Genomic DNA, 16,062 nt, shown 5'->3' with positions numbered 1-16,062 from the left:
GCTTGATTGGCCAGCAAACTCGCCTGACCTGACCCCACAGAGAATCTATGGGGCATTGCCAAGAGAAGGATGAGAGACATGAGACCAAACAATGCAGAATTGCTGGCCACTAATGAAGCATCCTGGTCTTCCATAATACCTCATCAGTGCCACAGGCTGATAGCATCCATGCCACGCCGCATTGAGGCAGTAATTGCTGCAAAAGGGGCCCAAACCAAGTACTGAATACATATGCATGCTTATACTTTTCAGAGGTCCGATATTGTTCTATTCTTCAATCCTTGTCTTCTTGGTTCCATGTAATATTCTAATTTTCTGGGATTGTGGATTTGGGGTTTTCATGAGCTGTACGCCATGATCATCACAATTATAACAAATTAAGGCTTGACTTATCTCGCTTTGCATGTAATGCGTCTGTCTCATATATCAGTTTCACCTTTTAATTTGCATTACTGAAATTAATGGACTTTTGCACGATATTCTAATTTTCCGAGTTTCACCTGTACATGGTAAAGTTAAAATGCTAGAGATAAACGACACTTCACAACAGCAGTAATGTTACTTGATTGCTGCATGGAAAGGGCTCCATTCTCAGCTTAGGCCCCCCAGTTGTTTTTGGACCCATAATCCCCAGCCAGAGTGGCCAATAGCCCAGGATTATGGGAGTTGTAGGCCAACATCTGCAGGAGGGCCAAAGTTGAGCAGCCCTGCACTAGAGGAAGAGGGGTCACTAGTGTAAGAAATAAATGAGAGCACCTTGCAAGGCTTTCTAATGTGTAACTGGATTACTCAATCCATAAAAAGCCAGGCAATTTTGTAATTTAAAAGATCCATCTGCAGCCTTGCTTGGAACCTGAATCTCCTGTTTGTACAGTTGTCTGCATTTATGTACTAGTTAGCAAGGAGAGCATGCCTGAATAGCTGCAGAATACATTCACACATGGGCCATCACAGCCAACCTGCCCCTTCCCGATGCTTTGGGGGTTAAGGAGATCTGGATCGCAGCCTCCCTGGCCAGATGCTCTAAGTCTCAGCACTCGTTCTTTCTGGTACTTGGTACACTCTTCCCCCAGCATACACAGTGGTCTTTTGGTACCTGTATAAGGAGACGTGCCCCAGCTGAGTCAACAAAGGCTACGGCACTGCAGTCAAGAATCACCGCCTGTAATGCTGTACCTGGAGGAGCAAACAAGACAGATGACGCACCAGCAAAATCCATGGTGATCTACACGCCTGAGCCCACCAACTAGTGCTTGAATTATGGAGGGGGGGGAGTAGGGGAGCCCTTAATGAAATCCGCACACCCCATACCCAACTCCTTACAATTGTAGCCAAACAATGGCTCCCCATTAGCCTTCCGAACACATAAACAAAAGAGGGCCAGGCTCCCTCTGCAATTTGAGCACAGCTGACAGCTTCAATGGGAGTTTGCCATGTGCCATTCTACAGTGGCTGAAAAGCACTCCCTTCTCCAGCCAGCTTTCTGAAACTCTGCCACAGACATGCAGGCAGGTTCATGCACACAACAGACCACAAACATTCATCAACACTGGCTAGTTGATTTCTAACACACAGGCTACTGTTGCTGAGTACTCAGAGAAATCTTCGCCAACTGTATGGTCACTACTGCACAGAGAAGCAAGGAACCTGATTGCCTTTGTGCTGGAATTCAATATTGTCCACACAATCCAAGAATGGAAAAAGGTTTCTTGCCCTCTTGAATGCAGGGGGAAAGCTCCATGTGGTGCACTTTCAGCTAGGCAAAGTTTAGGTGAGTGTAATACATCCAAATGGGCAGGATTCTTCATATTTTGCTTCATTTGACTAGTTCTGCCTTTTTATTTTATTTGTATGAGAGTCTGGAGTCATGTGCTCCTTTAGGGCCAAAATAATAACTGTATTATTAAAAGACAGTCTTAAGACAGGAAACATCTCTTCTTCAACAAAAAGCAGCTACAGGGGCCCTGATCCAGGTTGGGATTGCAGTGTAGAAAGAGGGGCTTAACCCTTTCCTCTGGTGCAGTTTCTCCACTGAAAATGGCCACCTAAGCTGCAGTTTCCCATCAAAGGATGGGCAGAGAGGTGCTGAGAAGTGGGAGTTTAATCCTTCCCCTTACCCATTTCTCTCCTTCAGGTTGCCCCCCTCCAACCAGCTTTTCTTAACCACAAAGTACAAAATGTGTGTACCCAGGAGGTTTCCTCAGGAATCAGGCAGGAATAAATCTTTGCATACCTGAGTCAGGCTTCTTCTCCAGAATGGAAATGGTGCTCCCCTAGAGGGGGGAAAAGCACATAAACGAGCAATTAACCTCCACTGGGGTGAGGTGGGGAGGACGGGAGGGTCTCAAAGTCAACCCTCCAATCTAAGTCTTGTTTATAATGATCATAACAACTGCCAAACACACTTCAATGTTTGTTTTGTTAACACATTAGGGACTAATCAGAGCAGTGGTGCTCTTCCGCCTGGCACCCCAAGTTCTCTTTGAAATGTCCCGGGGGCACCACCGCCCAATCTCCTCTTGGGTGTGGCCAGGGCCAGTCCTGGCCACCTGGGCCTGGCAGGGTGAGCAGGAGCAGCCCAAGTCCCCCACCCCACCCCACCCCGCAGTGTGCCTGCACAGTGTAGCAGGTCTCCAGTTACGGAGCAGCCAGCCGGGTGTTCTCTGCAGCCTGAGAGGTGAGCAGGCAGCCACAGCAGCAACCACTGTTGGGTCACTGACTCTCCTGTCCCGCTCAGAGGCTCTGCAGTAGCAGCCCAGCGGCCATCTGAGCAGGCATGCCTGCAGCCAGCCAGCCCGCGGCGTGTGCCTCCCTTGGTGGGTTGCCACTGACAACTACACACACAACCCAGATCACCAATCTGTGAGCGAGAACAAGTAAACAGAGTTGCCTGAGTTCTCATGTTATGCTGTGGGTTGTGGTCTTGGGGTGGGGTGTGTGCGTGGGGATGAGAAGTGTGGGGGCGAGAGAGAAGGTGCATGTGATGTTGCTGGGCAGGGGCGCCCTTCCCAGAAACGTGTGATGGGAATATACGTTTCTGTTAATGCATATTTGCATAAACATAGTTTTACATCCTTATGAGTTCAGTTGCTGTTTGGGTCCTCAAGAACCTATGTGTTAAAAGTACTGCATTGTGTGTGTGTGTGTGTGTGTGTGTGTGTGTGTGTGTGTGTGTGTATAGGGGGGATGATGTTGATCTTCCGCTGCCATCAGACAGAAGTGGAGGAGGCATCTAGGTCCAGGCTCCAAAATTACCTAGGTGCGCCTCTGAATCAGAGGCTGAAACACAGTCAATCACTCCAACCATGATCGGGGGGCTCAGAACTCACCCCCGGGATATGATCACCTAAACAATAGCTCCTAGGTAGAATTCACAGTTCCAGAAAAACTTCCATGTTTCCTAAAAATGACCCAGCAAGTTTCCCAGGCAACTTAGCTGAAAACACCTTAGAATTCCTATGAACATAAAAGGTGCCTTTAATGGCACCTACTGTACATACAATGAGGCACCTACATACAATGTGCCCCCTCCGGCTGAGCAGTAGTGTACTGGAGGGCAGCATATACATATTTTAAGTCCAAATGTTAGACACAGGGGCGTAGGGTGCTTGGCCATGGCTGGAGGACAAAGTCCTCCGGAGGCTCTGCCTCCCCCTAGGTGCGCAAAGCCCCAAGCCACCCCCCTGCAGCTGACGTCAGACGCAAGGGGGCAGGACCAATGCCAAGGCCGGAGGCCATCAGAGCTTCCCTTTCCCAGTCAGTGGATCACGGAATCACTGCCTAGGAGCTTCTTCCCCTGCCTTCTCAAGGAGACAGGGAAAGGAGCTACCCGTCAGCGATCCCATGAACCTCTGACTGGGGAAGGGAAGCTCTGCCGGGCTGATGGGCCCCGGCCTCAGCATTGGCCCAACCCCTTTACATCAGAGGCAGGGGTGGGGCCAATGCCCAGGGGAGGGTCTATTCGGACCCTCTCCCATCCCTCCCCAGTTTCTTTGAAACGCTGGCTGGCTGAGCTTTTCGCCACAGCACAGCCAGCATTTCAGTGAAACACTGGCTGGGGAGGAGAGGGGCATGCTTCCCACTCCCAGCCGCAGGGGCGTATCTAGGGTAGGGCAGGCAGGGCATGTGCCCCGGGCACCACTTAAAGGGGGCGCCATTTTGTAAAATTAATTTTTTTTAAAAAAAAATGGCTGCCAAAAATAAAATGGCCACAGTGCATGCTCAAATGGCCTCTGTGAGGTCCTAGGTCATGCCAGGTCTTGCAGAGGCCATTTGAGCATGCGTGGTGGCCATTTTGTTTTCAGTGGCCTTTAAAAAAAAGATTATTTTTAAAAATGGTCACCGCAAATGCTCAAATGGAAGGCCCTAGAGGCCAGCGGGGGGAGGGGGAACCTTTGCAAAAAAAAAAACCCCCCAGACTGTAGGAAGCCCCCCAAAGGGGCTACAGGTTAAAATATATATATAATATAAGACACTGTACACATATTCAGATTGGCACTATGTACCAGGGCTTATGAAAACTGAGCTGAAGAGTACGGTATGAGCTAGGATTGTATTCATTTGCTCTTACTTTGCTTCTTGCGATAAGTGAGTTAAATGTGATGTCTTGCTAATATGACTATTAATGGTGAATTTGTCTTTGAATCAGTGTGAAACCCTTAATATTAAGGCCCACTGGGAGTTTCTTGCTCTCTTTCTCTCATTTTAACTGTCTTTCTGAAAGACTAGAATATATTCCAAGCAGCGACACAGTTTACTTTGCATATCCTTTAATTATTTACAGAGTATCTGGGAAAAGTCAAATTCTCCATTGATTTTTAAAACTTATGTAATGGTGATGCTACAGGGCATAGTAGAGAATTAGACAGGCACTTCTGTTTAGTTTTCCAAGTACACCTCCACATAGTATTTGGGTATTTTATGAGCCCCAGCATACTGAAATGTGTAGTTTTCCAGCATTTTTTGGTCTGGCTACGTCCACTGCTAAATAGTTCTTGAAATATTAAAAGATTAACGAGCCTGACTTGTATTTTTCAGCTGATATTATGGTAACGTTATCTGACAGATGGGTGTCGGATGTTTGGACGGGGTGCAATTTCAGTGCTTGCCCTAGGCGCTATTTTCCCTAGATACGCCTCTGCCGAGCCGGCAACCATTTCATTCGCCAGCTGAGTGTGGGAGGGGGTGAGGCCCCCTGACTGAGGCCAAGGGGGAGGCTTGGCAGCTCCCCCAGACCCTGGAGGCTGTGGGACACTCATTCCCCCTTCCTCCATGGTACCTGTGCCCTTGGTTAGACACATGTTCTTGATAACTCCTTTGAAAACTTAGATTAAATCCAAATGAACATTCCTGATAACTCTTTGACCGTAAGCTGATCCAATAACCCAGCTCAGCTGACCATCATGAGTGCATCCACTGGGTGGGTTCACACAACTGATCAAAAGTAAGGAAGCTAGAGACATGTCAGGCAAATGTAAGGAAACAGACATGACATCCGAACCCACGTAAGTTCAGTTCCTGCGCTCAATTCCTGAAATCCTCCCCAGATTCTCAGCCCATTTGTCATCGCCATTTGGAGTTGGGCAGATAATTTGTGAAGAATGTTTGGAATTTTGGTGTGGAAAGAACCACACTTAGGCAAGTTCAGATGTCATATCCTCTGCTGCTGCTTTGCAACATTCACCCAACTTGTCCTTTGCTTCCTTACTTTTTGGCAGTCATGTGAACCTGTCCACGATGTACAGTAGCACGTAGCCAATGCCAGTGCATGGCATTTTGCTGCCTGAAGTGGAGCACCAAACGGCATGCCCTCCCTTCCCACCCTCCCTATTAAAATCTTATCTCCAGTTCCCTCCATCTTTGAAATCCCTCCCCCTTCCTTCATTTTCTCTTAGGAAGGGAAGATGGAAAGTAGTGTGGTACCTTTCCCTTCTTCTAACAGGTCATCCTTGGGGTGTGTGGGATGCTATGACACCCCTGAGAACTGGCCCACTATCTTCTGCTTGAAGCAGCCTACTTCACCCTGCTTCATGGTAGCCCCCTGCTGCATAGAACCATGCATTGCAGAAAGGACTCTGAGGTAAGGCAACATACATCAGATTTTAACTTTATTAAACATTGTGCTTGAAATTATAAGTGGACCATTTTGTTGTTTCCATAAATTGTATCTTTGGTTCAGTATGACGCTTTTTCTTCCAGTTTATACCAAATCAAGCCAGTATCCAACTAGCCCAGTATTGTCTGTTCTGACTAACAGCTGCTCTCCTGGTTGCTAGGAACATAGGAAGCTGCCATATACTGAGTCAGACCATTGGTCTATCTAGCTCAGTATTATCTTCACAGACTGGCAGCAGCTTCTCCAGGGTTGCAGGCAGGAATCTCTCTCAGCCCTTTCTTGGAGAAGCCAGGGAGGGAACTTGAAACCTTCTGCTCTTCCCAGAGCAGCTCCATCCCCTGAGGGGAATAACTTGCAGTGCTCACACTTCTAGTCTCCCATTCATATGCAACCAGGGCAGACCCTGCTTAGCTAAGGGGACAAGTCATGCTTGCTACCACAAGACCAACTCTCACATGGCTCACTCCCAATAAGTGGTGGCTCTTATTTGAGGGCAGAGTGGGCAGCACCCACCTGAAAATACCTGAAAATATTTGTCAGCCATTTTACCTCCTCCATCTGTCTTCTGTAGCCATTTCTCTGCCTGCCTCACTATCTGTGCCTTTTCCCTGCCTGCAGCCTGGCCCCAGTGGGTATGTAGGGTGGGCGACAGTACCAGAATTTTGTAAACACCCATAAAAACACAAAGAGTTGTTCAAATTTGAATATTAATGAGGCAGGAGCCAATTACAAGGCTTGCCTTTGTTTTCAGAAGGTGGGCAGAGCTTAAAATACCCTGAGCACCAATCAGAAGGCATCATGGTGATTAACTCTTCAAGAAGTCAATCAGAGTGCCCAGAGAGTGGAGAAGTCTTTTTCTTTTAGCTGCTTGTTGAATTCTACTCAGTAAACTTCTGCAGTTTGCTTGGGACATTTGTCCCAAGGGGGATCCTGTAGGGTTTGTGGGAGAGGAGTCAAGAGGGAAGGGGAGGGAAAGGGATGTAGAAAATGGAGTTGTTGCTGAGTAAACCTTTAATTACATCTACTTAAGATTTCCTTAAGTTTATGCAAGAAACAGCTATAAAACACTACCCAGAAGAATCCAATCACCATTTTGGCTAGAGAGCAGGTAGGCTGGCTGATCTCTTGCTGGCTTCTTTGTTGGTGTTTGTTTGGAGGGGAGGAATGCAACCTCTGCTTTCTCTCCCTTGCTCTCTGATCAGATCTATATGTAAAGCATTATGACCCATTCCCAAAATGACATGCCATAAAACATTGGAAGGAACAGCAAATTGAAAGACTGGACTAATTAGATTAGAAACTGGCATAAGAAGTCAGAAAGTTCTTTTAGGACATATGTGTGGATTTCTGAGTCCAAATTGCTTTTCAAATAATTGTAGAAGTGGTTTGCCATGTTGGTGTGGTGGAGAGAAGGAATGGATTCTGTTGGAAGGGAAATAATTTTAAAAATCCATTTGCTATGCAGAGAGCTAATCAGGTTTTAGTCTGGATTGAAGCCAGTTTCTGTAACATTAATATACCCACTGGCAGTTATGTTATGAAAGTGATCTCTATAAATAACATTTGCTGTTTGCTAGGATGGACACTCAGGCTAAGTGGTGAGAATCCAAGGTGAGCAGAAAGTGCACCCAGCTGTTCAGCAGGCATGGAGTAGAGAGAGAGTGTCCCCAAACATCTTTGCTTCCCATGGTGTCCTCTAAGTTACGGGTGACTAAGAGACACCTTTTAAAGTGGTGATTCTCTTATATTTAGCAGGGGGAGAGCAACTGGTCTTATCCAACCCCAGCATAACATTCCTCCAGTGGCTGTTGCTGGTTTCTGCCTTATGTTTATTTTTAGATTGTGAGCCCTTTGGGGACAGGGGACCATCTTACGTATTTATTATTTGTTTTTCTATGTAAACTGCTTTGAGAACTTTGGTGGAAGAGTGGTATATAAATATTCATCGTCAACAACTTCAATTGAAAATCCTGTTATTTTTCTATTACTTATGTATGCATTTTTTAAAGTAGGCAGGCAGTGCTATCCTTGAAACTTCAAAATGCATTTGATCTCCACTTTTTTGGCTGGTCTCTGCTGTACCTGTGGCTTATATAGATATATTTACTTTTACTTATAGCCTGTGCTTCCTCCAAGAAGCCAGAGTGGTGCACATGGGTACATCTATCCTCCCAAAAGCCCTACGCGGAAGGTTATGCTGAGAGAGAAGTGTCTGTCCCAGAACCACCCAATGAGCTTCATGGTTGAATAGGAATTTGAACTTGGATTTCCTCGGTCTAGTCCAGCCTGCTAACCACTGTACCACTTTGGCTCAAAGTTTTTTCTTCTTATTTATTATTAGTAGTATTCGGTTTTTTGCAACAATCAGGCAGACAGAGCTGCCCTGGTGACTTCAGAATGCATTTACTCTCCACAGAAGCAGCCTTTTGTTGCTGGTCTGAGCTTTACTTAGGGCTTGTACAGTTCATTTCGTGTGTGTGTGTGTGTGTGTATGTGTGTGTGTGTGTGTGTGTGCTTGTGTTTTGATCCCACTCATTAGCTGCAAATCTGCACTTTGCCAGTTCTTGCTAAGACACCCTAGTCCTGGCTCCACCTCCATAGCTGCCCACAATTGACTCCACCTCTCAATACCTGTGGCTCCACCCATGACCTGCCTTGCCTAGCCCCACTCCCAGTCCCAGGAACCAGCAGCCACTACTTCTCCCAATGTAGAGCTGGATAGGAATGTGCACGGACCGGTTCGGAGGCCATTCTACTGGCCTCCGGACCGGTCCGGATATGGGCGGTTCAGGGTTCGGAAGGGTAGGGTGGGGGGTTCCATTAAGGGCGGGGGGGGCTTTACTTACCCCTCCCGTGCTTTCCACCTTTGGAGCTGTAATTATTGTAAAAATCCCGGCGGCAGGATCCCTCGCTGCCTGCTTCAATCGACGACGATAGCTCCTCCGTGGTACTTCCCTGCCGCCCCCTTGAAGCCTCCTTGAAGACCCTGCTGCTGCCGCCCCCTTGAAGCCCCCTGCCGCCCCCTTAAATCTCGCCCCGACCCGACCGCTCACTCTCTAGAAATGGGCGGGCGGCAGGGGGATGTCCTCCTGCCCCCTTCCCTGCCGTCTGCAAAAGTCTTTAGGAAGCCTTCTGCGCGTGCAGAAGGCTTCCTAAAGACTTTTGCAGTTCGGCAGGGAAGGGGGCAGGAGGACATCCCCCTGCCACCCGTTTCCCTGCCGGTCTGCAAAAGTCAAACGGGCGGCAGGGGGATGTCCTCCCACCTACTTCCCTGCCGGGCTGCAAAAGTCTTTAGGAAGCCTTCTGTGCGCACACGCGCAGAAGGCTTCTTAAAGACTTTTGCAGACGTCAGGGAAGGGGGCGGGAGGACATCCCCCTGCCGCCCGCCCGTTTCTGAAGAGCGAGCGGTCGGGTCCGGGGTGAGATTTAAGGGGGCGGCAGGGGGCTTCAAGGGGGCGGCAGCAGCAGGGTCTTCAAGGAGGCTTCAAGGGGGCGGCAGGGAAGTACCACGGAGGAGCCATCATCGTCGATTGAAGCGGGCGGCGAGGGATCCTGCCGCTGGGATTTTTACAATAATTACGGCGCCAACAGTGGAAAGCGCGGGAGGGGTAAGTAAACCCCCCCCGCCCTTAATGGAACCCCCCACCCCAGTGCCGGACCGCAGCTCCATGGTTCCGTGCACACCCCTAGAGCTGGAATGGACATTTGGCCAAAACTGATTCTATCTGAAATGCTAACTCCCAGTACTAGAATCCCCGATGTCCTCTCCAGTCCTTCACCCAGAATTAGGGCCAAGCCAAGTGTTCTCAGTTGAGAATGTTTAGCTCAAAATTGAGGAAGGTGATCTGGGCCAAAAAGGGGGGCAACACCTGCCTTACCTTATTTCCTGTTGCATTGTTCTGGAGGGGTTTCTCTGTGTGTTGGGAAGGGGGGCACGGAATGGCCGTGTTTTTCCCAGAATGCCCCTTGGAACAACACTATGTGATGATGAAGTGTCGTTTGGAGAGGGTAGAGGGGGGGATACGAGGGCCATCGGGAGGAACACCACTGCCACCATTGAGTTTTCTGCCCTGACCCCAAAACAACACCCAATTTTTTTCTGTCTGCAGATGGGTTAACAAAACCCCTGGACCCATTTCGGCTCAGCCTGCCCAGAACATTACCACAGTGCTGATGTTCATCTTGATGCTGCTCTCTAGACCTTGGTCCTCATGCTGCTCCCAGTCCCGGTCCAGCCCCACAAGTTGGCTCAGCGTGTCACGGAAGAAGCTGCGGTTCCCATAATAGATGGGGGCCTGGTAACTCAAAATCTTCACGCCTGGGATCTCAAAGCACTGAGAAACGAGGATGGGGGCAGAGAAAAGAGGTGCATAATGCATCATGTTTGGCATGGCCTACCTCATTCCCCTGGGTACACAATTTGTTCCTGAGGCACAATCTTTTAGGAAATGAATCCATTTTTAAAAAATAAAATGCTTGTTTAAGTATACATAACAAAATACAAATTCCAGTAAATCTGAAGGTTTTGAAAACAAGTTTACTGTAATCTGCTGTAATTCAAATATCTATTCCAGTAATTAAGAAAAAAGCCTCTTCTTATCCCAAAGCTACTGGTTATGTTTTACCCATTTGGGGCGTTAACTAGGTCCACTAATTTAGTAATTTCTGCTACATTCCAGGTCCTCCTGGGATACAGTTCTGACCTCCAATGTCATGCTGTTTCCATACTAGCAGCATCAGAATACTGAATACTAACTTCAGACTGTCTTCTGAGAGAACAGCCTTTAAACAGCCCTATAATATCATACAGTCTAAAGCTAAATTATAATCCATTACAGACACTGGGTGACATCCAGACTAATGCTGCATTAGTACAACAAACAAGAAGATCATGTAGCTGAGCAAATGCTCAAAGTTGCGCAATCTCTTACACACTTGGTCCAATTGTGCAAGTGCAGCACCTGCACAAGGACAGTGGATAGCTTGGCATCAATCCCTGCAGAAGATATGGACTGAGGAAGAGGTTTCACAGCAGCTTCACACCTGGAATGCAAGCTCCCTACTTAGCAGAAATAGCTAGGACAATGTTTGCACTAGGAAAACATTGGTCTGGGTGTCAGCCACTATAATGCTTCTAATAATTATGGAAAATCTATCAAATCTTCATTACAAAATCTGTTAAACCATCTTTTTTGTTGGTCTGCTGTAAAATTTCCAATATCAAATTTCTCCAGTCCTTATAATTTCAGTGACGGATTTCCACACCACTTGGATCTTATCACAATGTCACTAACAATGACAAAACAGCCTGCTTTTCCAGAAACAATGGCCAAGGATGCACAATAAGCCCCAAAATGCAATCCCCCCACCACTTTATGACCCACCCTCAATATTCGGGGGTGGGGTGGAGTAGGGGGAAAGCAAAAGGATTTATCAAAAGGTAAGACAGAGGCAGGGAATTTATTTATTTATTTACTACATTTATATCCCGCTCTTCCTCCAAGGAGCCCAGAGCGGTGTACTACATACTTGAGTTTCTCCTCACAACAACCCTGTGGAGTAGGTTAGGCTGAGAGAGAAGTGACTGGCCCAGAGTCACCCAGCAAGTATCGGGATGAATTATCTAGTAAAGAATTGTCGTAGCCTATCAAAAACTGGAGGTTCCACTGCAGAGTTTTTGTCCTTTTCTTGCTGTAGTAGTGACTGCAGTGGGGCTACAACTTCAGACACAGGCATGATACGAGAGTGCATTTTTATGTCCCCACCACCCTTACCTTGCTATTGGACTTGACAGGTTTGTAGATCTCCGTATCAGCTGCCCTGCCCAGCACTGAACACTCGGCCCTGTTGGAAGAGCAAGCAACATGAACGACTGAGCTGGCTGTTATCCTTTTGGGCAGAGCCTCCCCAACACCCCAAGCAAGCATGACAGGAGGTGAAAGCTTTTTAGGGAGCCAGAGTCTCATGTTACCTCTGTGGCATGGGAGCTGCTCCAACATGGCTCCTTCCTGCAGTGCCAGGAAAACTGGAGAAGCCCCAGGCCACTTTGGAAGAAGCTCACAAGGCAGCTTCTCACTGAGCCAGCATTGTCCCAGTTGCCAGGAGGGGTAACGCTGGCACGGAGGGAGGAGCTGCACCATAAGCTGAACCATTATGCAAAAGTGCCAACGTTGTCAAGATAAACAGGAGAAGTGGCTCAACATTTCCAACCAGGAACCTCTGGCACTAGTGCAGCCTTAGCCACCACTTGGCACCCCAAGATCATCTCCATAGGCCCAGTTCACATGCATTCTTTTAAAAAGTATTATTTTTTGTAAAGTAGTAATATGCAAAAAAACCCACCACCCACACACACATAAGAAAAGAAAAGAAGACGAGACCAAGAATTAGCAACTGTGTAAAATAATATAAACCCTGGGATTTAAGTCTTGTGGTTATTTCCTCGCCGAATTAAAAAATAAAAAAAAAATCACTGATGATTAACATTGGTCCACATATTTTCAAACACCCCATTCCATTGTCTCTTCCACCTTACACTGAATTACTACTAAGTGGATGTAATTTGCCAGGATGTAATTTGCCAGATTTTCAATATCTAGTCTTTATTTAATGATAATTTTTCATTCTTTTAGGACTGAGCAATGACTGCAAGTCCCACAAGCAAGAAACTCAAAATTATTTATTGGGATTGTTCTGTCAAAGTAATTCAACAATACTATGAAAGCAGAGCTACAATATTTAAATCCCAGTTTGTGGTGCGTCTACCCAGAAGTGAGCCCTTTTGATTGCTTTGGGACTTGCTTCCAATCCTACATGTTGACTGTCCTATACCTTCTGACTCTAGGTAAGTGTACATTGGGCCGCAGCCTTACAGAATTAAATAAATTAGATTAATTGATGGGAAATCTTTTGGATGGCGTGCCCTCTAGCAGTTTTTTGAATTTTAAAAAATGATTTTTAATGTAAGAATTTACAATAGCAGGTAACCAACATTATCTAAGAAGTGGTATTCTCCTTTCTTTCTCACTTAGGAATTAACAATTTTTCTAAGACAGTGATGGCTGAGAAATAAATGTATGCCAACTCTGCCTGAAGCTACTCCTGAAGATCCCACCTCATCATATTTGCACACCATCAAGCCATTAGGAGACCTAGGATTGCTTTCAGTGGCCACATGGAGATCAAATCAAATCAAATCTTTATTGTTATGGTCATTCGATCAGCAAACATGGAGATTAGCCCTGGAGATTCCAGGGCAATCATAGAAAATGAATCGTTGGCACTTACCTGAATGGTCATTCTCCTCAGATGTATGGATTGTATCCAAGGATCATGGGTTGTCGCCACCTACTGCTCCGAGTTAGGGCCAATCAAAAAAGATCTTGACAGCAGGAGGGAAGGACAACCCCCTCGCCCCTTCAGTCATTAACAAAGTGCTTCGAAGCTCCAAAAAGAAACTAGAACAGACACTGCAGAAGAATAAAATAAGGCAACATGCCCAAGAATGCAGAACAGCCAAATGGACAAAGAACCAAGGTCCAAGCCTAACACTAAATCACCCCCTCAAGTAGACCACACACCAGAGGAGGAAAACACCACCCCACAGTAATATAGGGTGCAGTAGAAGAAGGACAATTAGAGGGGAACAGGATCAGACACACAATCAGGTGGGTCGGATACAATCCATACGTCTGAGGAGAATGGCCATTCAGGTAAGTGCCAACGATTCATCCTCCCTCAGAAAAGGATTGTATCCGAGGATCATGGGACATACCCAAGCTGCAACCAATTTGGGGGGGGGGGCACAAAACAGAAGGTCTGATCCTAAGGCGGAACCACCCTCTGCAATACACGTCGGCCAAAGGATGCATCCGCAGAGGCCCAATCGTGTATCTTGTAATGCCTAATGAAAGTTGAAAGGGAAGCCCAGGTGGCCGCCCTACAAATGTCAGCCAAAGGGGCCAAGGTAGAGAGGGCCGCAGAAGCTACTGCGCTGTGTGTGGAGTGAGCAGTAATGCCTTCAGGCGCAGCCTCCCCCGCTGTAGCATATGCCAACTGGATAGTTTGACAGATCCAGCGAGACAAAGAGGAATTAGAAACCTTCTTCCCCATAGAGCAAGCGCGGAAAGAAACAAAGAAGGATTGGGATACTCTGAAGGATTTAGTCCGCCTTAGGTAAATACGGATCACACAACGAACATCCAATTTGTGCCAGTCCCTCTCCTTAGGGGAGGAGGGACTGAGACAAAAGGAAGGAAGCATCAGCTCCTGCACTCTGTGAAAAATCGAGTTCACTTTGGGGAGATAAGTTGGATCTGTACGTAACACCACATAGTCAGGAAAGACCAGGCACAACTCCTTCCTAACGGACAGAGCACCCAGATCGGAGACCCGTCGAGCCGAGGTGATGGCCACCAAGAACAGAACCTTCAGAGTAAGAATACGTAAGGGGACAGTACGCAGAGGCTCGAATGGAGCCTTCGAAAGGACCCTGAGAACCAGATTAAGATCCCAAGTTGGAAAACGATGAATGGGAGGAGGCTTCAAAATGGCCGCCCCTTTCAGGAAACGCTGCACATGAGGATGCCCAGCCATGGAAGAAAGGCCCGGGACCTGTAGTACGGATGAGATAGAGAACACCTGATGACGCAAAGTGTTAGGGCGAAGGCCTCTATCTAGCCCCATCTGCAAGAACCCCAAAACCTGCGCCACAGAAGCCGACAGGGGATCCCCCCCAGAAGCGTGACACCACTGCGAAAATGCCTGCCAGGTGGACTGATAGACGCGAGCTGTGGATGGGCGCCTAGAGGCCATCATGGTGTCCTGGACCGCAGAGGGATAGCTGCAACGCATTAGTGAGCTCCGCTCAATCTCCAGGCGTGAAGATTGATCCACTCTGGGTCTGGATGAAATATAGGACCCTGATGAAGGAGATGCGCCCGATCCCCTAGAGGTAGTGAAGGTTCCGTTGAGAGGGCGACCAGGTCCGAAAACCATGGCCGTCGCGGCCAATGCGGAGCTACCAGAATGACCTCCATTTTCTGGTGCCTGATCCTTCGCACCGTCCGGGATAGCACTGCAAAAGGCGGGAAGGCATAAAGCAGACCCTGCGGCCAGGGGGACATCAGAGCATCCACCCCCTCCGTCCCCGGAGATGGATACCTTGAGAAGAATCTGGGCAGCTTGGCGTTGTCTAGAAGCGCAAAGAGGTCGACCAGGGGAGCCCCGAACTGGCGAACAATCTCCCTGAAGACCTGATTGTCCAGGATCCACTCCCCTGATCCAGCTGGGACAGGCTCAGCCAGTCTGCCACCGTGTTGTCCACCCCGCTGACATGATCGGCCTCCAATGAGCACAGAGTCTTTTCTGCCCAAAGCAGCAGGCTCTCGGCCTCACACATCAAGGGCCAAGACTTCGTCCCCCCCTGACGATTGAGGTGTGCCTTGGTGGTGGCATTGTCGGTGCGAACCAGGACATGCCGACCGCGAACCTCGGGAAGAAACTGAGCAAGAGTCAGTCGGACCGCCCGGAGTTCTAGCCAGTTGATGGACTGACACCGCTCTTCATCTGACCACTGACCTTGAGACACCTGGTGACCGCAGTGACCTCCCCAACCTAGGAGACTTGCGTTGGTCGTTACCACGACACGGTCGACCGAAAGGAAACTCACCCCCTTGCGGAGAGCCTGGGATGCCCACCACCTGAGAGATAGGCGCACACGAGGGGTCAGGGACACTCTGAGTCTCGACCTGCCCGCGACTAGATCCTGAAGAGGTAGGAGAAGCCACTGCAGAGGACGAGAATGAAAACGTGCCCAAGGCACGATCCCGATCGTGGAAACCATCAGACCCTGCAATTGTGATAGAAACAAAATGTTTGATCGAGCATGGCCCAGCAGCCTGCAGCAAGCAGCGAACAGTTTCTGTCTCCTTTAGTCAGTCAGGTGG

The 16,062-nt window shown here is 48.0% G+C and overlaps 1 protein-coding gene across 12 annotated transcripts in view; it reads right to left on the bottom strand.

Annotated features, from left to right (window-relative positions):
• Positions 1-16,062, bottom strand: part of LOC128342241 (solute carrier family 26 member 10-like) — a 57,959-nt gene that overhangs the window by 4,816 nt on the left and 37,081 nt on the right. For all 12 annotated transcript variants that reach the window (XM_053289361.1, XM_053289355.1, XM_053289357.1 and 9 more), the window contains 4 exons: positions 11,890-11,959; positions 10,279-10,449; positions 2,234-2,273; positions 1,097-1,176 (listed from right to left, as the gene is read on the bottom strand). In XM_053289361.1, coding sequence (XP_053145336.1) covers positions 1,097-1,176; positions 2,234-2,273; positions 10,279-10,449; positions 11,890-11,959 — 361 coding nt within the window. The remainder of the gene's footprint in view (positions 1-1,096; positions 1,177-2,233; positions 2,274-10,278; positions 10,450-11,889; positions 11,960-16,062) is intronic.

This window comes from Hemicordylus capensis, chromosome 2, assembly GCF_027244095.1.
Source record: "Hemicordylus capensis ecotype Gifberg chromosome 2, rHemCap1.1.pri, whole genome shotgun sequence".
NCBI classification, from domain to species: domain Eukaryota; kingdom Metazoa; phylum Chordata; class Lepidosauria; order Squamata; family Cordylidae; genus Hemicordylus; species Hemicordylus capensis.
Note: the sequence above shows the minus strand (reverse complement) of the source record. Positions and strands in the feature narration are given on the sequence as shown.